Genomic DNA, 24,617 nt, shown 5'->3' with positions numbered 1-24,617 from the left:
ATTAATCTATATACTATGACTGCGTAGTTGGTTAACGTAAAAAGTATATTGGAATTTCATGGTTTTTTTTTATAAAGACAGACTGTTCTTCACTCAGTGATTCAGAAAGATTAAATTATGTTCTATAACTGGAGGAGTCAAACATCTAGCATGTCCAGCGTACCATTTCTAATTTGGGGAAAGACTTGGAACATATTACTGAAAAATATAACCAATCCCACAGCTTGACAGCGAAAACTTTACGCAACGCAAACACTCTCCCCAAATGATATTGTGAGTTCCTTAACACAGATCATGTAATCGGTTATATAGATAGTTGAATGCACTGCTTATTGACAGTTATGTGGTCTGTTTATAGCCCCTTAAACAAAGCAATAGAACTAACGAAAAGTAAAAATAATGTGTTTTAGTATTCACATTATATGACCTGCCTGATCAACCAATGGTCTGTCAACACATTGTGTGACCTGATTGATCAACCACTCGTCTGTCCACACATCGTGTGACCTCCTTGATCAACCACTTGTCTGTCCACAAATTGTGTGACCTGCCTGATCAACCACTGGTCAGTCCACACATTGTGTGACCCGATTGATCAATCACTGGTCTGTCCACACACTCTGTGACCTGATTGATCAACCACTTGTATGTCTATACATTGTGTGACCTGATTGACCAATCACTGGCCTGTCTATACATTGTGTGACCTGATTGACCAATTACTGGTCTGGCCATACATTGTGTGACCTGCCTGATCAACCACTGGTCAGTCCACACATTGTGTGACCTGATTGACCAATCACTGGTCTATCCACACATTGTCTGACCTGATTGATCAACCACTGGTCAGGCCATGCATTGTGTGACCTGATTGACCAATTACTGGTCTGGCCATACATTGTGTGACCTGCCTGATCAACCACTGGTCAGTCCACACATTGTGTGACCTGTCTGATCAACCACTGGTCAGTCCACACATTGTGTGACCTGATTGATCAACCACTGGTCTGTCCATACATTGTGTGACCAGGCTGACCAATCACTGGTCAGGCCATGCATTGTGTGACCTGATTGATCAATCGCTGGTCTAGCCACACATTGTGTGACCTGCCTGATCAACCACTGGTGTGTCCACACATTACGTGACCTGATTGATCAACCACTGGTCAGTCCACACATTGTGTGACCTGTCTGATCAACCACTGGTCAGTCCACACATTGTGTGACCTGTCTGATCAACCAGTGGTCAGTCCACACATTGTGTGACCTGTCTGATCAACCACTGGTCAGTCCATACATTGTGTGACCTGATTGATCAACCACTGGTCAGTCCACACATTGTGTGAACTGCCTGATCAACCACTGGTGTGTCCACACATTACGTGACCTGATTGATCAACCACTGGTCAGTCCATACATTGTATGACCTGCCTGATCAATCACTAGTCTGTGCACACATTGTATGACCAGGCTGACCAATCACTGGTCAGTCCATACATTGTGTGACCTGTCTGATCAACCACTGGTCAGGCCATGCATTGTGAGACTCCCAATTGCGTGGATCGATGCTCATGATATTACTCACTGGATTGTCTGGTCCATACCTTGTGTGCCCTTGCTGATCGTCTACATGGCCGTTCCTACATTGGACTTGCTTGGCCTCCCGGGATTGTGACAATCTTATCTTTCAACGGTATACGGGTGTATGCACCCACACACACACGCACGCACGCACGCACACACGCACGCACGCACGCATGCAGCAGTTCACATCAATGACACAATAATGACAGAGAAATGTAAGAGAAACATGAACAATCTGTAATCATTACGATATTGGCGTGACACAGGCACTCATAAAACAGTCACCAGCATCATGCAGCGTTGTGGGTATGCGCGTCATCCTGTTCTCTGTTCTTTACTAATAGCCATTTTCACTTGTATCAATGAAAAAGATACCCATAGTTCTACTGACATGAGAAGAATGGAGTGTTGTTGCAACGTTCCTATCGCAAATCCTTCACAACAACATCAACTTGTGCTGTGCTCACTGTCCGTCTTCACATCTCAACATGTGTTATCTTGAGTAAAATGTACATTGTTATTAATATTTGCAAAGACATCTGACGTCATTAACCCATTCTCTAACGTCCGGGCTGTATCGACCACCACATAGCTCTAGTAGCCCCAACTGCGGCTGTCAGTTATTGCCGTCTCTCCATGATTATGGGAAAACGTTCAATGAACTGTAATACTTTTTCTACAGATGGTTGAACATCAGGTTTTTCCTAGGGTTCAGTCACCTCTGAGTGGGGACAGTCATCCGCTGGATCTGGAGTTGGAGCTCTGTTTGTGTTACCTCTCTCTAAATTCGGATCGCGCATTGGCTCCTCTGTACGTGAAGCTTGATCTAGACGTGGCTCCGTCTTCCCATGGGTTTGGTCGGGACATGGCTCGTCCTTCGTCTGCGTTGGTAGTAGACTTTGCTTCTCCCCCTCGTGGATTTGGTCTAGACTTGGGTCCTCTGCCTTATTTGATTGGTCAAGGTTTCGATTCACCGTATCTTGGGATTGGTCTGGAAATGATTCCTCATTATCTTGTGATTGGTCTGGAAATGATTCCTCATTATCTTGGGATTGGTCTGGAAATGATTCTTCATTATCTTGGGTTTGGTCTGGACTTGATGTCTCCCCATCATTGCCTTGATAAAAGATGGGTTCATTTCTATCTTGATTTTGGTGTGGATTTAACAGGTCAGTATCAATAAGAGGTCGGCGATCTGATTCAGGCCCGTCCCCCGATTGATGCGTCATCTGGATGTGGTTGGTCTGCTGCTGACTATGTTCCTCCTCTGGATGGCGAAAGGGTTCATCCTCCTGGGGGATGTCCACACTGGTGTGGTACATGTCTGCCTTTGAGGAGGACTCAGGAACACGCACTGCCTGAAAAACAAAGCATACGTTGGGGCTTTTATTAGACAAACATGGACATCTTGGATATACATGTAGTGACAAAGCACTTTGACGTGACAACTCACCCTGAATAAACAACAGCAATTGTATTTATATAACAAAGCTCTGGAAACGATTTATCTACATCACTGTAAATCCATGTCCATTATTCCCACATTTATGGTGATGTACTCGCTTCATGCCAGCTCCCATCCAACCATACAATCGCCTCACCATCATATCGTAAAACCAGCATATCATCTCACTACCATATCTAAAACTATAATTTACATGCAAGTATTGATTCAGTAATGTAAGACAAAATCAGTGAACTTGCAGCTGAGTAGTCCACACCACATCTGAAGAAGAGCTTGATGGGTTCCGGGAGACAGCAGAATAACTGATCCACCACAGATACCAAGTACCGAGTGTCTGCCATCTTGGTCGTCCGGCAGCCTGCAACAGTGTCACGCGCGTTCTCCATAATGAACTCTAACTTTGTTTTTAACTTTTTTCACTTTATCACACATCGCGCTCTCCTAAGCATACGATGGTTGTCTTAAAAGTTCTGAGATTATCGAAGGATGTATGATACAACCTTAACAGTTTGCATGTACTAAGTACACTATTTTCCATGCATCAGAACCAAATACATATGCAAGCAACATACGTCTGCAAGCTTCAAAGTGACTAAGTACTCTCTGTTGTGAACATGGACAAAATTGGCTACCGCGCTGTCATCAAGGATCTTCAACTGAAATGCTAACTGAAACAGCCAGCCATAAGGACAAGTATTCGTCTTGTATTTACATGCACCCATACTTTCACTCACCATTGAACATGTAGCTGGCTATGGCCCCAGTTACTATAACAAAAAATATGCCAAGTGCCCCGAACCACATATAGGACATGGAGTACAACTTGTCAAGGCCTTCTCTGTAACATAAATAAGTAATTTGAAATTAACGCGAGTGTGAATTAAATGCGAAAAATGTGAGTGGTCTTTGCTCTCACTATTAAACATCGCAATTATATCAACAATAAACATTTTGGAAAGCAGAAATACCAACTTAGACATACGCTGAAAACAAATAACTACGTATTCCACATCACTGTTTATTGAGCAGCACTTGTACCAAGTATATAAACAATGTCATTACATCCTGTGAATTGTCACTTCAAAAGAACCAAACAATAACAATCTAGAAATAAATCAACCCTACACAATGGAGGAGCTCCTCTACGTAATCCAAAACAGGAAAAAGGGGACGGCCCAAGGATTAGACCTAACCTCTTACCAAATAATTAAAAAACTCCCCCTAAAACTACTCCAGGCACTACTCAAACTATACAATCTCATCTACCTAAACGGACAGTTTCCTACTCCCTGGAAACAGGCCCTAGTCATACCAATCCCTAAACCTAATAAACCAGCTAATCAAGCTAACTCATATAGACCAATATCCCTTACTTCAAACTTATGTAAAGTAATGGACTCAATGGCTAAAAATAGATTACAACATTACCTAACCCAAAATAACATCATAAACCCAGATCAAAGCGGTTTCACTCCTGGCCACTCAACCCTAGATAACCTCGCCCGACTAGAACAAGATATTAAGACAGGACAACTAAATAAACAATATACCACAGGCATCTTCTTAGACTTCTCTAAAGCTTTCGACATCGTATGGCATGATGGGCTAATACAAAAACTTTAAAAAATAGGACTCAAAGGTCAGATAATAAACTACATCCAGGACTTCCTAAACAATCGTAAAATAACCGTGGGTATAGGCCAAACTCTATCGGACCAATGTCCCCTAGAAAATGGCACTCCCAAGGGCAGTATCCTCAGCCCCACCCTCTTCAATATAATGATAAACGATCTATTCGAGGGCCTATCCCCTAAAGTAAACACATCAAAATTCGCGGATGATGGAGCCATCTGGATCCGCACTAAAAGCATGAAAATGGTCCAAAATTTACTCCAACAATCTCTTAATAAAATACAACAATGGGCTGACAAATGGGGCTTCTCCCTTAACTCAGAAAAAACAACAGGAATAGTATTCAAACATAAAAACATGAAACCCGCCTCCCCAATCATCCAGCTAAACAATCAAACAATCAAATTTCAAAAACAATCCAAATTCTTAGGACTTATTTTCGATGAACATCTCACCTGGGATGCTCACATCCAAAACCTAACAACTAAATGCAGTAAAGACCTAAACACCCTAAGATGCCTAACTGGCTCTAACTGGGGAGCCTCCAAAGATACCCTCCTCTCTCTCTACAAATCACTAATTAGATCAAAACTAGACTACGGCTGCGCCATATACAACACCCTAAACAACTCTCTATCTAAAAAAATTGACTCAATACAATATCAGGCTCTCAAACTAATTACACGCACCCAACATGGCACCTCCTACACCTCACTTCAGGCCTTAACAGGAGAAATGCCACTAAGTCTAACGCAGGGAACAGCTAAGCTTAAATTTCTGGGCCGCGTCCCAATCAAACCCTCTCATCTAAAACTTAATAAACCAAAACATCAGCCCCAAAAACCAAGCTCTAGCTCGCAAACACCCCTTACTTACCCCAATATCCCAAAGAATAACAAACTACCTAAATGAACACCAAATTAAAAATCTTAAAAAAACTGCAAACGATCAAATATATGTCTGTAACATGAATATTTGTCTGCAACGTAAATATATGTCAGTAGTGAGTGAGTGAGTATGGTTTTACGCCGCTTTTAGCAATATTCCAGCAATATCACGGCGGGGGACACCAGAAATGTATATGTCAGTAACGTAAATATATGTCTGTAACATAAGTATATAACTCAGTAACATAATGATATCTTTCTGTAACATAACGATATCTTTCTGTAACATACATTTATTTTATGTAATTTGTTGGTATTTCTAGGCAGCATGAACGATTCTGTACATACTGGATCGAGATTTTAAATGAACGCACGGGGAGTAGGCCTGTGTCGTCACAAAGATGTCAGGCGTGGTGTCGCTGATGCCGCTGATGTAAGTGACGTTGTGGACTTGGCATCTGTCTGTCGGGCCGAGGGGAAGCCAGGGCGTCTTCCGCTTTGTAGTAGACATGTACGACCCGATGGAGATCCAGAAGATGAACACTGCTCCTGTGACTGTTGCCACGAATGCCCCCTAGCAACACAAACCCTATATACATGAAAAACAGTTCGGAACACATTGCCCAAAGACACCAATGCATGGTATCTCAAGGAAATTCACGTGCTGCATGTCAGAAGCGGGTAAAAATGACTTTATTTAGTGAAATTCCCTGCACGTGCAGGGAATCAACCGTATGGAGATCGGTTATAAAACCCGTTGGAAACTGTTCTTTGCAATCATCAGCGTCTGAAAACCGCACAGAACATGCCTAGATTAACCGTGGAACAGAGACAAAGAGCGATTGGAATGTTGGAGATGGGGGCAACTCACGACCATGTTGCAAGAATAATGGGCTGCGCAAAAAGAACGATTGGCAGACTAGTCACACGTTACAGACAAACTGGCAGGACAGCAGAAAGACCAAGGAGCGGTCGACCAAAAGTCACTACGCCACAAGAAGACCGTTATCTACGTACGCTTCATTTAAGGAACATATTCCTCACTGTGACGTCATCATCAGCGCATAGCCTTGGTCATCGTGTCAGCAGGTGGACAGTCTCGAGACGACTCCGTGAGCGAGGAATCAGAGCCTACAGACCGTTCAAGGGCATAACGTTAACGCTGGAATAACGACGTCGAAGATTGGCATGGGCAAGACGTGTTTGTCAGTGGCAGCAACGAAACTGGCAAAGAGTCTTTTTCAGCGACGAGAGTAGGTTCCAGTTGAACAGAGCTGACGGCCGAAGACGTGTCTACCGCCGGCGTGGGGAACGGACGGCACGTTGATGCGTTCAGGAAACGGAACCATATGGTTGAGGGCGTGTGATGGTTTGGATAGGCATTCGTCGGAACACCAAGACCTCATTATCATCGATGGCAACCTGACAGCCCGTCGGTATATTGATGAAGGTCTGCAGCCCCATGTCCTGCCTTTCCTCCAGCAAAATCCAGGAACCTTGTTTCAGCAAGACAATGCCACATCACACACCGCAGCTGTCACAACAGCCTTTCTCAACGCCAACAACGTGCCCGTCCTGCCTTGGCCACCAAGGTCCCCAGACATGTCTTCGATAGAACCCTTGTGGAACCATCTTGGACGTCGGATTCGACAACTGCCACGCCCTCCGTTGACGAGAAATGCACTGGCTCAGGCACTGCAGAGAGAATGGCGTCAGATCCCGAATCACGTGATCAGAAGACTTCCACACTCGGCCCGACGACGTGTTCTGACATGTATCGACGCTAGGGGTGGACATACGCGGTATTGACAGTCTGCATTACAATTTTAACCTCTGTGTTTTTGTGATTTGCCGCTTTGGCTTGTGCTCGAATACTGGAGAATCGACCCCCTTGTGATAAGATTGACTCTACAGCTGTTCCATTTAACATGTTCTTTTTACTTCTGTCACACATGCTTTACATACCTTTTTGTTATTCATATAAAACGTCATTATCTATTCGTGTTTGTGTTTGTGTTGTTTGTTAGTTGAAATGTTTGGAGACGTTTCTTTTGCACGTGAGTTTATATACACACGCACTCACGCACGCACTCAGACACGCACACATACATATATACCTGTTGCCAAGCTATGTCATGTTGCCATAATGCATTTACTCGTTTACCTGGATATTCGCCCACGGTATGATTGCTCCCAGGATAAACAGGCCCGTGGCAGGGCCGGAAAAGGCAGCCAGCAGGCTGAAGGATATCTTGAAATATAAAACAGTAGGACAATGACATACTAGACATTCTAATAAAACAGTTCACTGTTTCTTGTGGTGTAGCCTTCTGAACTTTCTAGATAGGACAATGCCCTGGTTGGCTGAATAAATACAGTGTCTTTCGATAGTAAGCTGATCTGTGGCAATAAAATATATATTTATCCAGCAGTTGTGTAAAATCCGCAACATTTACCTGTGACAGTGTCCCGCCGACCTTGGCGATGAGCAGCGAGATGGCTACACACACACCTCCACACGCCACAACTGTCAGGATAGACGCAACACCGTTGGTTACAATTCATTGCTTATAACTTCCCAAACTTATACTACAGTACGAGTATCTACCTCTGGACCCGACGTACACAAACACAGAAATAGTACCTACACATTGCAATATACACACTGAACTACTGTTGTGCATATTTTGTAACCCCATTTTAGGTTGTTTTTCTTCCAATTTATTAAAGCATAGCTGTTACAACAACATTCACAACAAGATGGTGAGATCGGATTGTGTTGAACTTAATACACTAATCACACCACATCAATAAGTTGCGGAGGGTCCTGCTCAGTTACGGTCCTACCTGAACACTTGGCTATGATCGTGGCCTTCACCTCGGTAGGATTCTTCACATACGGTTTGACGTAGTCCTCCCAGGTCTGTGCAGACAATCCACTGAGGCCCGACGACAGCGTGCTGCAACACACGGGCCTTAACTGTGTGAGGGTGTCGAGGTGGGAGTGTGCATTGATAAAGCATTGGCTATCACAATGTTAATCCCCCATACACGATGGCCAGTCATATATGACTCTTTGAATTTAATTTACCATCCATCCTACAAACTACTGGAGCTGAAAGGATCAAACGGGTAACACTATCAGAGTACCCACTTACTACGAAAATTACCTCTTCCGAAAAACCTGCTAAATGTTACTTAAATACTGTTAAAATTGACTTGAAATTGTTTTGTATCGGAATAGGTGGAATACTGCTGCAGGAGCCGTTGTCAATAACTACAGAAGTAACAGCTTTCAGGGAAAATATAACTTGAAAAATGGCCGACTCTGTTTGGGTTTGATGTTTATGTTACGTAGATAAGAAACAATGTGTTTTTGAAACTGCTGGTGCTCCCTACCTCAGAGAGGCGCTGAATAAAGCCGCCATGAACAGTCCCGGCATGCCTGGCAAGTTCCGGAAGATGTCCATCACCATAAACGGAATGATCTGCAGATACCCAGAAGACCCCACTATATAGATACACATGACACCCCACTTTATAGATACACAGGACACCCCACTTTATAGATACACAGGACACCCCACTATATAGATACACAGGACACCCCACTATATAGATACACATGACACTCCACTATATAGATACACATGACACCCCACTATATAGATACACTTGACACCCCACTATATAGATACACAGGACACCCCACTATATAGATACAGAGGACATCCCACTATATAGATACAGAGGACATCCCACTATATAGATACACAGGACACCCCACTATATAGATACAGAGGACATCCCACTATATAGATACACTTGACACCCCACCATATAGATACACATGACACCCCACTATATAGATACACAGGACACCCCACTATATAGATACACAGGACACCCCACTATATAGATACAGAGGACATCCCACTATATAGATACACAGGACACCCCACTATATAGATACACAGGACACCCCACTATATAGATACACAGGACACTCCACTGTATAGATACAGAGGACACCCCACTATATAGATACACAGGACACCCCACTATATAGATACACAGGACACCCCACTATATAGATACACAGGACACTCCACTATATAGATACACATGACACCCCACTATATAGATACACATGATACTCCACTATATAGATATACTTGACACCCCGAGATATAGATACATAATTATGACACCTCACTATGGAGACAAAGGACACCTCACTAACTCCTCGCTGTATGGAAACATACAACCTTAAACCCAAATAAAACATAGTGACAATGGGTTACCCTCATACCCATTGGGACCTGTACCTGGTTAGGGTTTGTGATTTGTTTGGACTTGAGAGGATCACAGCCTTTGTCGTAGTAGTAGGCGAAGGCCACCAGCCCTTCCAAGGTTGCCAGGGACAGGGTGATGAAGAAGGCGGGACCAGTGATGAGCAAAACTCTACAAGCAGCAATCAGTTAGGACAGCTTCTATTGCAACAATTCACTGAATTGTTATAGTGTACCTAAGAATGTTCCATATTTTCATCAGTATTTTACTCTCTGTAATATATTGCTGTACATAACCGCAAGATTGAATATCAAGAGTCGATCAAAGTTTTTACCACCGTTGTTATTTTATCACTGTATGTCGGATTTCTAGTGGACGTGTTACCTACTAGACTCCATCGGCCCAGCGTATATACTACTGGACTAGAAGTGAATAACATAGACTTCTATACACAAGCGACCCGTGAAGTTCCGGGGTCCAATAGGTCTTCAGCAACCCATGCTGCCGTAAAAGGCGACCATGCTTGCCGTAAGACTAACGGGATCGGGTGGTCAGGCTCGCTGACTTGGTTGATGCATGTCATTCCATTACTGGATTGATTGGTCCAGACTCGATTATTTACACACCGCCGCCATATAGCTGGGATATTGCTGAGTGCGGCGTTAAACAACGAACCAACCAAACCAACTATACATGTAGATAGATAGATAGATAGATAGATAGATAGATAGACAAGATGTCCTACATATTTCATTATAACATATGTTTCTAAATATGATGCATAGTCTCAATTATGTATTAACTGTAGTAGTTGACATCTCCTCTTGTCTTACTTCTTGGCCTGCAGCTCGGTTGGCGTGGAGGAGATACGCTGGATGGCAGCCTGACCGATGGTCAGTCCGATCATCCTGACGCTGGACCCCAGAAACAAGCTCCAGAAGGTGTGGCGAACTGTTGGGTCGGGGTTGAAGCTGGTGATAGGACACACTTAACATTAAACACATTGAACCCTACATGGAAACCTGACTGCGATCAGTGGGGTCAAGTCTGAAGCTGTGGGTGGGGCATACATCTACATTAAACCCTACACGGAAACCTGACGGCGATCAGTGGGGTCAAGTCTGAAGCTGTGGGTAGGGATATGTGTACATTAAACCCTACACGGAAACCTGACTGCGATCAGTGGGGTCAAGTCTGAAGCTGTGGGTGGGGCATACATCTACATTAAACCCTACACGGAAACCTGACGGCGATCAGTGGGGTCAAGTCTGAAGCTGTGGGTAGGGATATGTGTACATTAAACCCTACACGGAAACCTGACGGCGATCAGTGGGGTCAAGTCTGAAGCTGTGGGTGGGGCATACACTTACTTTAAACACTACACGGAAACCTGACGGCGATCAGTGGGGTCAAGTATGAAGCTGTGGGTGGGGCATACATTTACATTAAACCCTACACGGAAGACTGTGAACTGTTGGGTCGTGGTTGAAACTGGCGGTTGCGGCCAATTTACATTATGCACCTCCGGTGAGGGTTTACTCTAAGCCAGTGTTTTCCCACTATGGTCTAGTGGTAGAGCGTCTGCCGGGGGTCGCAAGGTCCGGGGTTTGACGCCGGCCGCGTCATACCAAAAGAAGTTAAAGATGGTACTTGTTGTTACCCTGTCTGGCGCTCGGCATTAACAACATTACCGCTACAACAAGGACTGGTCGGCTCGGAGTCAGTTTACCGTGTCTGAGTGGGGTATTCATGTTAGACTGCGGCATGATATCTCAGTGTGCTAGCACTATATATCGGCAACACACACACACACGTGCATGAACATCGCTAGATAAGTGCAATCATCTTGGACGCGACGTTAAATCCCATTTCACCTCACCTCACCACCTGCTTCCCACTGAGCCTCCGGTGCAGGTGGTGAAGTAAAGGTTTATGACATCGTGGGTCGGCCACTGGTTGGTGCACGTGCCAATGCCGATACGGGACGTGCTGGCATATCAATGAACTTTAAGCGAGCCTGTTGTAAACACGGGTCTTGGTATCAAATAGATATAACATATTTGGTTAATACGTGTATCAATCTAAGAAGATGTCGGTTTGAAAGTCGGTTCACGACCTTGAACTTGGAATTTTGGAGAGTAGTATGTCCTCGGGAAAACAGGTCGAAAAGGCATTTCGGCCTTCGGTCTTACGTTTTCACCTATCCCCCTCAGGCCTACTACACCCACCAAGACCTCATTCCCAGTTTTTTCCGACCCCCAGGTCATGCTCTGTCTACCAAAACCTAGGGAAACAGTGTTTTTCCATACTTATAAACCCTCTAAATTGATTAAATGTTATAACGAGCATCTATAAATGAGGCGCTTCATTATAGCGCTTCCTTGAAGACGTTATATCATAACTTGCACGTGAAATTCATTGACTTGCCAGGCGTTCAAGAGCCCTTGGATGTGTCAACAACAAAACACAACTAAAATACTTACTTTTAAATAAAAGTGAAGTCTTCGGTTTCTAAATGTATGTGTTGCAATATTCCACTTCTTTTAAACTTTTCAAAAAGAAAATTCGCAAATTTAAAGGTGTTTTTTGCTTTACAAGATTTTCGACTTTAAACAATCCAACTGTTACATAGAGGTAGTTGTAACGTAACGGCTAGCAGTTACTGCACGTGCAAATTGTGCAGCATTGATAAGCACTTGTTTAAGAGCACGTGTTTTGAAACCGTGCTGTCCTTTCACCAGAGACTGATTTGGAAAGATGAGCGACGACGACGACGACGACGACGACGACTTTCATTTTGTTACGCAGTCTTCATTCACTGAAGAAAGCGATGACTTTTCTTATCGATTTGGAAAGCCATTAACCGAAGAAGAACTTGATAAACGTTTGGAAATATGTGTATCGAAATCAACAACCTACAAGAATGATTGGGCTATAGGAGTGTTTGAAAGGTGGCAAAAGGAGCGGTTACATCGGCCTATGGGGGAAAATTTGGGACTATCGTCATCAATTTTCAATCAAAAGTTTATGCAACTGAGCGCCGGAGATTTAAATGTTGGCTTAAAGTTTTTCCTTTTTGAGGCCAGAAAAACCAATGGAGAACTATATCCCGCTACAACTGTTTATGGGCTCTTTACCGCACTAGCATCAGCTCTAAAAGCAAGTGGCTCATCCTTCAAATTGATGGACGATGACATATTTCAAGACAGTCGGAAAACTCTGGACGCAGTCATGCGTGAGCGATCCGCCGCAGGATTAGGAGCCGATTGCAGAAAGCCGACCGAGGTGATAACAAGAGGAGAGGAGGATGCTCTGTGGAAGAAAGGTGCTCTTGGCGACAGCTCTCCTCAACAGTTACTGGATACAGTTTTATATCTTACAGGTAAAAGCATTAATTTTCGTAATGTTCTATTTTAAAGGTACATTAAAATGTTAACCATAATTTTTTACAGTTTGACGAAAACAACCTCTTGGAGGAGGCTCATTTGGTAAATATAAAGATGCTGAAATGCCATTTACATGGATGAAATTTGAAAGTTAGTCATTAGCGTTCCAAAACATTTTCGTTGGTTTCTTTGAAAGCTCTAAATTAAGAGTGGCCGTTCAAAGGAGTTTTAAAATTTAAAAGTTGGGTCTTGTATATCTTATAAATTGGTTTTAATTGATTCCGTTTTAGGTCTTCATTTTGCTTTACGAGGCGGAAATGAGCATCGTGCTCTGAGGCTTCACTTGAATCCTCAGATCACCGGCCCTTACACTGATCAGAATGAGCGCAGGTATTTAGAGTACGTTGAAGATGTGTCCAAAACCAACCCGGGTGGTATTTGGGAGCGTAAGGTGGAGAAAAAAAGGGTCCGGGCATACGAGAACACGGAACATCCGGAGAGATGTTACCTGAAGGTTTTTGAAAAATATAAATCCTTGTGGTAAGAACAATGGTCATATAAATTTATTTCTAACCCAGTTATATTTACATATTTTAATAGAATAATATATAGGACCTTTTTTCAGTATCTAGTCCCTATATTGTTCAAAACTTTGGTTATTAATACTTTCATGAAGTAATGTCACGAGGTAAACATTTCTTGTCCCACTATTGGCACGTCATGAAAGCACGAAAACAAATACTGCAATTATGCAATACTATGAGAATGCCGTCAGAAATTATTTGAAGTTTTGGCTGGGTTAGTATCCAAAAGGTCCACTTTGGAACGAAGGTCAAACGGCAAGTCGTTTAATGAATATTGTTAATTTGAAAGCCCCAAAGGTCATGTTAAGCTTTTCTAAGAGGTTCATAGTATAATAAAAAAATTTATCTCGAACGATTTTTGATTAACTATTACTATTTATCTACTTTTCAGCCCCCAGTCGCCTACACGGCCGAATGCTTTCTACTTCGCTGCCCCAAAAAAACCAAGAGAGGAAAAGTGGTTTTTGGAATCGCCAGTGGGTCATAATACTCTACAAAACACAGTGAAGCGGTTGTGCCAGATGGCCGGACTTACTGGCAGAAAGACGAACCATTCCTTGTGATCAACAGCTGCCACCCGCCTGTATGAGGCTAGTATTAACGAGCAGCAGATTTGCAAACACACAGGTAGGCATAAATATTGAGGTTTTAACAGAAGATAATGTAGGTGTTAGATTAATTTTATCTGACCAGTTTTCCTTTTTTTAGAAATATGCATCCCTAAACTTCAAGATATTAGTTGTAAATACATATAAATATTTGTATATGTATAGTTTGAGGTCAAACGTGTCCTTCAAAACTAATTTGATAGACATTCAAGTATTCACGCAAAATCGAGGGTCCATTTTGTAATTTTTTACAAAAATTATCTTTATTAACTTAAAATTGCTATATGAAAATGATTTTCGTAATCGGTGGTTTGTGGTTGCAAAGGCGTCATAACGTATATTTGATTATTTGTCATAAAAACACACTTTAAAAAAACATTTTAATACTTAAACCATGAAGAAAGTAAGAATATAAAAGAAAAATCTGATTTTCAGTCTGAAGTATAGTCTGCAGATTTAATATAAAAAATAGATTTGGATCCCCAAACCGGTGTACAGCACCTCCATGATTGTACTATAATGATTTTTATCTGCATGTTTGTTTATTCCAGGTCATCGTAGTGATGCCGTTCGGTTATATAAACGTACCAATGATGACCTCAAAGCCAAAGCATCAGATGTCATTTGTGCCAAGAAGGGGAAGAAGGACATAGAACCAATACCATCTACATCTGCATCTGTTGAACCACTACCAACTACATCTGCATCTGTTGAACCACTACCAACTACATCTGGAACCTCCAAGTCAAATAATGTCGCTTTTCAATGTCCACGCCGGAGAATACACATGGCATTCAATTTTAATTGAAAAACAATTTTGAATTGCTACTTGTTGTCATTTTTTCAGTTACTTGGTTAAACCTGGGATTGGAGGTTTTACATTCAAAGTAAAAACCCCCCGAACGAAAGTAAAACCTCATAATAGGTTTTAATGCCTATAGAAAGAACTCTCTTACTTAATAGAGATCCCAATGAATAGGTTTATAAAGATAGTTAATGCTCTGATATTTTACTGCAATATTGCGGCGCGTGGCATCCTGAATGGGCTTCAACACACTGAACCCACGCTGCAGAGATCCATCCCATCTGTCGCTGTTTAGCATTTCAAGGTGTGGCGATGAGCTATATTTGAAAACATGTCTGGTACTCACTCGAAAAAATTAAGTCGGCCATTTTGATAGTTGATGTTCCACATTTCAGTTGGTCCCCCAACTTCCATTGTCCCCTACAAGAAAACAACACGTGTGCTAAACTTAACCGCCCCTGCCTCCAATGAACTCGCTTGTATTGATATTTACACTTAAATGATAAAAAAACATGTAAACATTCTAAATACGAGGGGCGTTCAATACGTTTTGCAACTTCAATGTAAGATCAAGTCACAGAATATCTTATACACTTTTATTTTTCAATATAATCTCCTTTCACCTCAATACATTAATTCCATTTGTCCTTCAAGCTTTAAATACCACTTTTATAGAAATCCGCAGATTGGCCCTCTAACCACGCCTCTGTGGCAGCCTTTATGTCCTCGTCATCCTGGAAGCGTCTACCATGTAGGGCAGATTTCATTTGCTGGAACAAGAAATAGTCACTGGGGGCTAAGTCTTGACTGGAGGGTTGGTGATTTAACTGTTCAAATCCACATTCACATATGGCGGCCTGTGCAATTCTCGACTCGTGAACCAGATCGTTGTCATGCAAAAGTAGAATACCACGTGTTAACATCCCACGGCGTTTCTCGCGAATAGATTTCGCAATTCTTTAATTACATTAGCATGATACTGTCCATTGATTGTAGTTTTTGGTGGCATGTAATCAGTAATATGCCTCTTGCATCCCAAAATATGATGGCCATTACCTTGCCAGCCGATGGTTGAGTGCGAAACTCTCTCGGAGGCAGAGAATTGGGGTGCTTCCATCGTATGTATTCCAATTTACTTTCTTGGTCCCAGTGGTGGATCCATGTTTCGTCACCTGTCACTAGACAGAAAGAAATCCGGCTTCATCAGCAGTATAGAGTTCCAGGAGGTCTCGAAAACGTTCAGTTCTCTGATGGCGATCTTGAGCTCTGAGGTTTCTAGGTACCCATCTTACAGATACCTTGGACATACCAAGATGCTCATGAATAATGGTTCCAACAGTTCCAACTGCTATTTGGAATTCCCTAGAAAGTTAAGATACTTTCACTCGTGGGTCAGACAAAATTCTTCTTTCTATAGCAGCAATGGTTTCTGGTTGGGTGTCATCTGAAGGCCTGCTTGACCTTGGGTCATCGTCTATGGACTCCCTACCCCTTTTAAACTGTAGAGACCAACGACAAACTGTGGAATAGTCAGGAACATCCTTACCCATCAATTTACTCATGCGATCATGGATTTCTTTTGCTTTGCATCCCTCCTTGGTGAGGAACTTTATTACAGCGCGTTGTTCATGTTTGAGAGAATCCATGATTGTGACTACCCTTAGGCGAATGAAGCCAGCACATCTAACTTATTGTTGTGTCTGGAACTTGTTATGACACGTGTCAACCTGATGTTATGACTAGTGTCACACCTGCCACCAGTTGACATTGTTTGTGTAAACACAAATGCCAAAGTCGCAAAACTTATTGAACGCCCCTCGTACGATACGATAGCGTTTGGTCAAATCTTCCGACGATACAGATTAAGGACGATGTTATTAGCTGCACATGGGGACAAACTTGGAGAAAGGTTCCACATGAACCTTACCTGTGACAGGGCTTTTCCATGCAAGGAAGGACGACATACCTAGATATGACTGCTTACTACAGTTGATGATGACAGCCTCCCCACAAGCTTGGACTACATACCTACATTTAATGATGACAGCCTCCCACAGGACGACATACCTACAGTTGATGATGACAGCCTCCCCACAGGGTATGACGACATACCTACGGTTGATGATGACAACCTCCCACAGGACGACATACCTACAGTTGATGATGACAGTCTCCTACAGGACGACATACCTACAGTTGATGATGACACACTCCCTACAAGCCAAAAGGACATACCTACATTTGATGATGAAAGCCTCCCACAGGACGACATACCTACAGTTGATGATGACAACCTCCATACAAGCTAGGACGACATACCTACAGTTTATGATGCAGTCTCCCCACGAGCCAGAACAGTTGATGATGAGAGTCTTCCACAGGACGACATACCTACAGTTAATGATGACAGCCTCCCCACAGGGCATGACGACATACCAACAGTTAATGATGACAGCCTCCCCACAGGGCATGACGACATACCAACAGTTAATGATGACAGCCTCCCCACAGGGCATGACGACATACCTACAGTTAATGATGACAGCCTCCCCACAGGGCATGACGACATACCTACAGTTAATGATGACAGCCTCCCCACAGGGTATGACGACATACCTACAGTTGATGATGACAGCCTCCCACAGGACGACATACCTACAGTTGATGATGACAGCCTCCCCGCAGGGCAAGACGTCATACCAATAGTTGATGACGACAGCCTCCCCAGAGGGCATGACGACATACCTACAGTTGATGATGACAGCGTCCCCTCAGGGCATGACGACATACCAATAGTTGATGACGACAGCCTCCCCACAGGGCATGACGACATACCAACAGTTGATGATGACAGCGTCCCCACAGGGCATGACGACATACCAACAGTTGATGATGACAGCGTCCCCTCAGGGCATGACGACATACCTACAGTTGATGATGACAGCCTCCCCACAGGGCAAGACGTCATACCAACAGTTGATGATGACAGCCTCCCCACAGGGCATGACGACATACCTACAGTTGATGATGACAGCGTCCCCTCAGGGCATGACGACATACCTACAGTTGATGATGACAGCCTCCCCACAGGGCATGACGACATACCAACAGTTGATGATGACAGCCTTCCCACAGGGCATGACGACATACTTACAGTTGATGATGACAGCCTCCCCACAGGGCATGACGACATACCTACAGTTGATGATGACAGCCTTCCCACAGGGCATGACGACATACCTACAGTACTGTTGATGATGACAGCCTCCTCACAGAGCATGACGACATACCTTGATGAGAATTGCGAACATTCCGGTGAGCATGACAACCGTCTGGAAAACGTCCGTCCAGATAACAGCCTTGAATCCTCCCTGACCAATTAGTCAAGTCAGTGAATTACCACAAAAGTTCAATGAATTATAACACAAGTACTATGAATAATAAACAGATCACATTGAAACACACAGTTTCAGATAAGTGAAAACAGCAATAAGTACCAGGCCCTCGAGCACACTCACGATAGTTCAGAATAGTGCCACTATCAAAAGTCTTGAAAGAGGCGCTGCTCTGTCGTGAAAGACATGGAAGAACCAACTTTGTCTCTCCTAGATAGGTACAACAGACCTTCACGAAACTGTCACATCACGAAACTGTAACTGCACGAAACTGTCACATCACGAAATTACTCGAACGATTAAGTTGTCCTGTGTTTGCCACTGTCTTCTTACTGCTACAATCTGGCCACGACTTGATATTTTACGAGAGTGTCAGTCATTTGCTGCCACTGACAGTGACTACGCGTAAACTTACATCAATATCTACTGCCACAAAACAAGGGAAGGATATACACATACACCAGTCTCCACTTACGATCGTTGTATAACACACCGAGGCGCACGCTACTACCGCCATGGAACCAGCAAGAGGAAACCCTGTCACTGAAATAGAAGTCCAAGATTATTGATAACCGCTGTCAGCATATCTAGATGGCGTAATTCAACACTATATACACAACTGCGATGCCATAATATGTCGACTCCCTTGTGAAGCCCTAAATATCCCATCCCACTTCCGCACATGGAATACAGACGTACTGATCATATGGCTGGTGAGTCATTACTTATGATACACACGATATCCATACATTCATGATACCTACCCAGAGTGTGGACCCCAAAGTCATGATACCCACTTGTTAAACCCAGTGTGTCGACCCAAAAGTCATGAAACCCACTAGTGATACCCAGAGTGTCGATCCTACAGTTTTTATACCCACTAGTGTCAGCCAGTGTGTCATTCCCATAGTTATGATACCCACTAGCGATACCCAGTGTGTCGATCCTACAGTTATGATACCCACTAGTGATACCCAGTGTGTCGATCCTACAATATTGATACCCACTTGTGATACCCAGTGTGTCGACCCAAAAGTCATGACATCCACTTGTTATACCCAATGTGTCGACCCCAAAGTCATGACATCCACTTGTGATACCCAGTGTGTCGATCTTACAGTTTTGATACCCACTTGTGATACCCAGCGTGTCGATCTTACAGTTTTGATACCCACTAGTGATACCCGGTGTGTCGATCCTACAGTTTTGATACCCACTAGTGATACCTAGTGTTTCGATCCTACAGTTTTGATACCCACTAGTGATACCCTGTGTGTCGATCCTACAGTTTTGATACCCACTAGTGATACCCAGTGTGTCAATCTTACAGTTTTGATACCCACTAGTGATACCCAGTGTGTCGATCCTACAGTTTTGATACCCACTAGTGATACCCAGTGTTTCGAGCCCAAAGTCATGACATCCACTTGTGATACCCAGTGTGTCGACCCCAAAGTCATGAAACCCACTAGTGATACCCAGAGTGTCGATCCTACAGTTTTTATACCCACTAGTGTCAGCCAGTGTGTCATTCCCATAGTTATGATACCCACTAGCGATACCCAGTGTGTCGATCCTACAGTTATGATACCCACTAGTGATACCCAGTGTGTCGATCCTACAATATTGATACCCACTTGTGATACCCAGTGTGTCGACCCAAAAGTCATGACATCCACTTGTTATACCCAATGTGTCGACCCCAAAGTCATGACATCCACTTGTGATACCCAGTGTGTCGATCCTACATTTTTGATACCCACTTGTGATACCCAGTGTGTCGATCTTACAGTTTTGATACCCACTAGTGATACCTAGTGTTTCGATCCTACATTTTTGATACCCACTTGTGATACCTTGTGTGTCGATCCTACATTTTTGATACCCACTAGTGATACCCAGTGTGTCGATCTTACAGTTTTGATACCCACTAGTGATACCCGGTGTGTCGATCCTACATTTTTGATACCCACTAGTGATACCCAGTGTGTCGATCCTACAGTTTTGATACCCACTAGGGATACCCGGTGTGTCGATCCTACATTTTTGATACCCACTAGTGATACCTGGTGTGTCGATCTTACAGTTTTGATACCCACTGGGGATACCCAGTGTGTCGATCCTACAGTTTTGATACCCACTAGGGATACCCGGTGTGTCGATCCTACAGTTATGATACCTACTAGTGATACCCAGTGTGTCCATCCTACAGTTTTGATACCCACTAGTGATACCCAGTGTGTCGATCCTACAGTTATGATACCCACTTGTGATACCCAGTGTGTCGATCCCAAAGTCATGACACCCACTTGCTATACCCAGTCTTTGGAACCCAAAGTCATGACACCAATTTGTGATACTCAGTGTGTTGACCCCAAAGTCATGACACCCACTAGTGATATCCAGTGTGTCGGTCTTACAGTTTTGATACCCACTAGTGATACTCGGTGTGTCGATCCTATAGTTTTGATACTCACTAGTGATACCCAGTGTGTCGATCTTAAAGTTTTGATACCCACTAGTGATACCCAGTGTGTCGATCTTACAGTTTTATACCCACTAGTGATACCCAGGGTGTCGATCCTACAGTTTTATACCCACTAGTGATACCCAGGGTGTCGATCCTATAGTTTTGATACCCACTGGGGATACCCGGTGTGTCGATCCTACAGTTTTGATTCCCACTAGTGATACCCAGTGTGTCGATCCTACAGTTTTGATACCGACAAGTGATACCCGTTGTGTCGATCCTCTTGTTTTGACACCCACTAGTGATACCCAGTGTGTCCATCCTACAGTTTTGATACCCACTAGTGATACCCAGTGTGTCGACCCTACAGTAATGATACCACTACTGATACCCAGTGTGTCGATCCTACAGTTTTGATACCTTCTAGTGATACCCGGTGTGTCGATCCTACAGTTATGATACCACTACTGATACCCAGTGTGTCGATCTTGCAGTTTTGATACCCACTAGTGATACCCAGTGTGTCGATCCTACAGTTTTGATACCCAATAGTGATACCCCTTGTTGTGTCGATCTTACAGTTATGATACCCACTTCTGATACCCAGAGTGTAGAACCCAAAGTCATGACACCCACTTCTTATACCCGGTGTGTCGATCCTACAGTTTTGATACCCACTACTGATACCCAGTGAGTCGATGCTACAGTTTTGATACCCACTAGTGATACCCAGTGTGTCGATCCTACAGTTTTGATACCCACTAGTGATACTCGGTGTGTCGATCCTACAGTTTTGATACCCAAGAGTGAAACCCAGTGTGTCGATCTTACAGTTTTGATACCAACTACTGATACCCAGTGTGTCGATGCTACAGTTATGATACCAACTACTGATACCCAGTGTGTCGATCATACAGTTTTGATATCCACTAGTAATATCCAGTGTGACGATCCTACAGTTTTGATATCCACTAGTAATATCCAGTGTGACGATCCTACAGTTTTGATACCAACAAGTGATACCCTGTGTGTCGATCCAAAAGTCATGACACCCACTTGTGATACCCAGTGTGTCGATCCTACAGTTTTGATACCCACTAGTGTCACCCATTGTGTCATTCCCATAGTTATGATACCCACTAATGATACCCAGTGTGTCGATCCTACAGTTATATACCCACTGTAATACCCAGTGTGTCGACCCAAAAGTCATGACACCCACTTGTTATACCCAGTCTGTGGAACCCAAAGTCATGACACCCACTAGTGATACCCAGTGTGTCGATCCTACAGTTTTGATACCCACTAGTGTTACCCAGTGTGTCGACCCTACAGTTATGATACCCACAAGTGATACCCATTGTGTCAATCCTACAGTTTTGATACCCACTTGTGATACCCAGTGTGTCGACCCCAAAGTCATGACACCCACTTGTGATATCCAGTGTGTCGATCCTGCAGTTTTGATACCCACTAGTGTCACTCAGTGTGTCATTCCCATAGTTATGATACCCACTATTGATTCCCAGTGTGTCGATCCTACAGTTTTGATACCCACTTGTGATACCCAGTGTGTCGACCCCAAAGTCATGACACCCACTTGTGATACCCAGTGTTTCGATCCTACAGGTTTGATACCCACTAGTGATACCCGGTGTGTCGATCCTACAGTTATGATACCCACTTGTGATACCCAGCGTTGATTCTACAGTTTTGATACCCACTAGTGATACTCAGTGTGTCGACCCCAAAGTCATTACACCCACTTGTGATACCCAGTGTGTCAGTCCTACAATTTTGATACCCACTAGTGATACCCAGTGTGTCGATCCTACAGTTTATATACCCACTTGTGATACCCAGTGTGTCGACCCTACAGTTATGATACCCACAAGTGATACCCATTGTGTCAATCCTACAGTTTATATACCCACTTGTGATATCCAGTGTGTCGATCCTACAGTTTTGATACCCAATAGTGATACCCATTGTGTCGATCCTACAGTTATGATACCCACTAGTGATACCCGGTGTGTCGATCCTACAGTTTTGATACCCACTAGTGATACCCATTGTGTCAATCCTACAGTTTATATACCCACTTGTGATATCCAGTGTGTCGATCCTGCAGTTTTGATACCCATTAGTGTCACTCAGTGTGTCATTCCCATAGTTATGATACCCACTATTGATTCCCAGTGTGTCGATCCTACAGTTTTGATACCCACTTGTGATACCCAGTGTGTCGACCCCAAAGTCATGACACCCACTTGTGATACCCAGTGTTTCGATCCTACAGTTTTGATACCCACTAGTGATACCCAGTGTGTCGATCCTACAGTTATGATACCCACTTGTGATACATAGTGTGTACATAGATCACCTACCTGCCTCCAGTGCTATTGCCGGCCCAAACAATACAATGCCCATATAGAACAACTGAAAATAGAAACCGGGATAAGTGTACAATGTCGTCAGTGACAATCATTTAATATTCTGTGGGGAGCCCGGGATTTTGTATCGAGATTAGATACTTTTCAACTACAGATGTAAAACAATAAAAAAATATTTTTAAGAAAAACACACCACACACACACACACACACACACACACACACACACACACACACACACACACACACACACACACACACACACACACACACGTCACACACGTCACACTTACACCACCCCTGTAGCAAAACGTACGTACTGTACTGAGACATGCCATTGTACGCCACCCCCTGGAGCAAAACGTACATACCGCACTGAGATATGCCGTACTGAAACATGCTACCCTTACTCCATCCCCTGTAGCAAAACGTACGAACCGTACTGAAACATGCCACCCTTACTCCATCCCTGTAGCAAAACGTACGTACCGCACTGAGACATGCCATTGTACGCCACCCCCTGTAGCAAAACGTACGTCCTGTACTGAGATATGCCATCCTTACCACGTATCCTGTAGCACAATGTACGTACTGTACTGAGATATGCCATCCTTACCCCGTATCCTGTAGCACAACGTACGTACCGTACTGAGATATGCCAGCGTGGTTCCGAGTTGCCGTATCATCCTGGACTTGAACCTCAGCTGTAGGTACTCGTAGGCGCTGGTTAGCCTGAGTGGATGCACCATGGGCACGATCAGGCGGGTACCGATCAGGTTGGCGAACATGAAGCCGAACGTGCTGAGCCAGAACATGATTCCATAGATGTACACTTCAGCAGGGAACCCAAGCATCATGATGGAGGACTCGAAGGACACCATGAGAGACAGAGCAACAGGAATGATCTTCATCTTGCGTCCACCTACTAGGTATTCAGAAGCACTGGCCTTGCGTCGTCCCTTCACGGCATAGTACACCCCTATACCCAGTGATACTACGATAGTCAAACTAAACACCACGTAGTCTGCTAGATGAAACTGATGCGTAGGACTCACCATTGTGATGTTGCACACAGCTGACTTTATGTTACTGGAACATGAGTAAATGTAGTTACCA

At 43.6% G+C, this 24,617-nt stretch overlaps 1 protein-coding gene and 1 pseudogene across 1 annotated transcript; one reads left to right on the top strand and one right to left on the bottom strand.

Annotated features, from left to right (window-relative positions):
- Positions 1-2,288: 2,288 nt before the first annotated feature.
- LOC139448490 (sodium-coupled monocarboxylate transporter 1-like) lies at positions 2,289-24,559 on the bottom strand. Its single transcript, XM_071230037.1, has 15 exons — positions 24,146-24,559; positions 23,497-23,548; positions 19,115-19,182; positions 18,535-18,615; positions 15,591-15,664; positions 10,695-10,832; positions 9,897-10,032; positions 8,968-9,056; positions 8,416-8,528; positions 8,025-8,095; positions 7,733-7,819; positions 5,943-6,142; positions 3,784-3,887; positions 3,285-3,407; positions 2,289-2,938 (listed from the first exon to the last, which is right to left on the bottom strand). Exons 1-15 carry the CDS (start codon positions 24,557-24,559, stop codon positions 2,289-2,291), a joined length of 2,400 nt encoding a protein of 799 aa, XP_071086138.1.
- LOC139447825 (zinc finger MYM-type protein 2-like) lies at positions 12,889-14,475 on the top strand (annotated as a pseudogene).
- Positions 24,560-24,617: the final 58 nt, after the last annotated feature.

This window comes from Haliotis cracherodii, unplaced genomic scaffold (genome assembly GCF_022045235.1).
Source record: "Haliotis cracherodii isolate W230 unplaced genomic scaffold, xgHalCrac1.p SCAF_7, whole genome shotgun sequence".
Taxonomy (NCBI): domain Eukaryota; kingdom Metazoa; phylum Mollusca; class Gastropoda; order Lepetellida; family Haliotidae; genus Haliotis; species Haliotis cracherodii.
The sequence above is the reverse complement of the archived record's forward strand: the minus strand, read 5'-3'. Positions and strand labels throughout refer to the sequence as shown.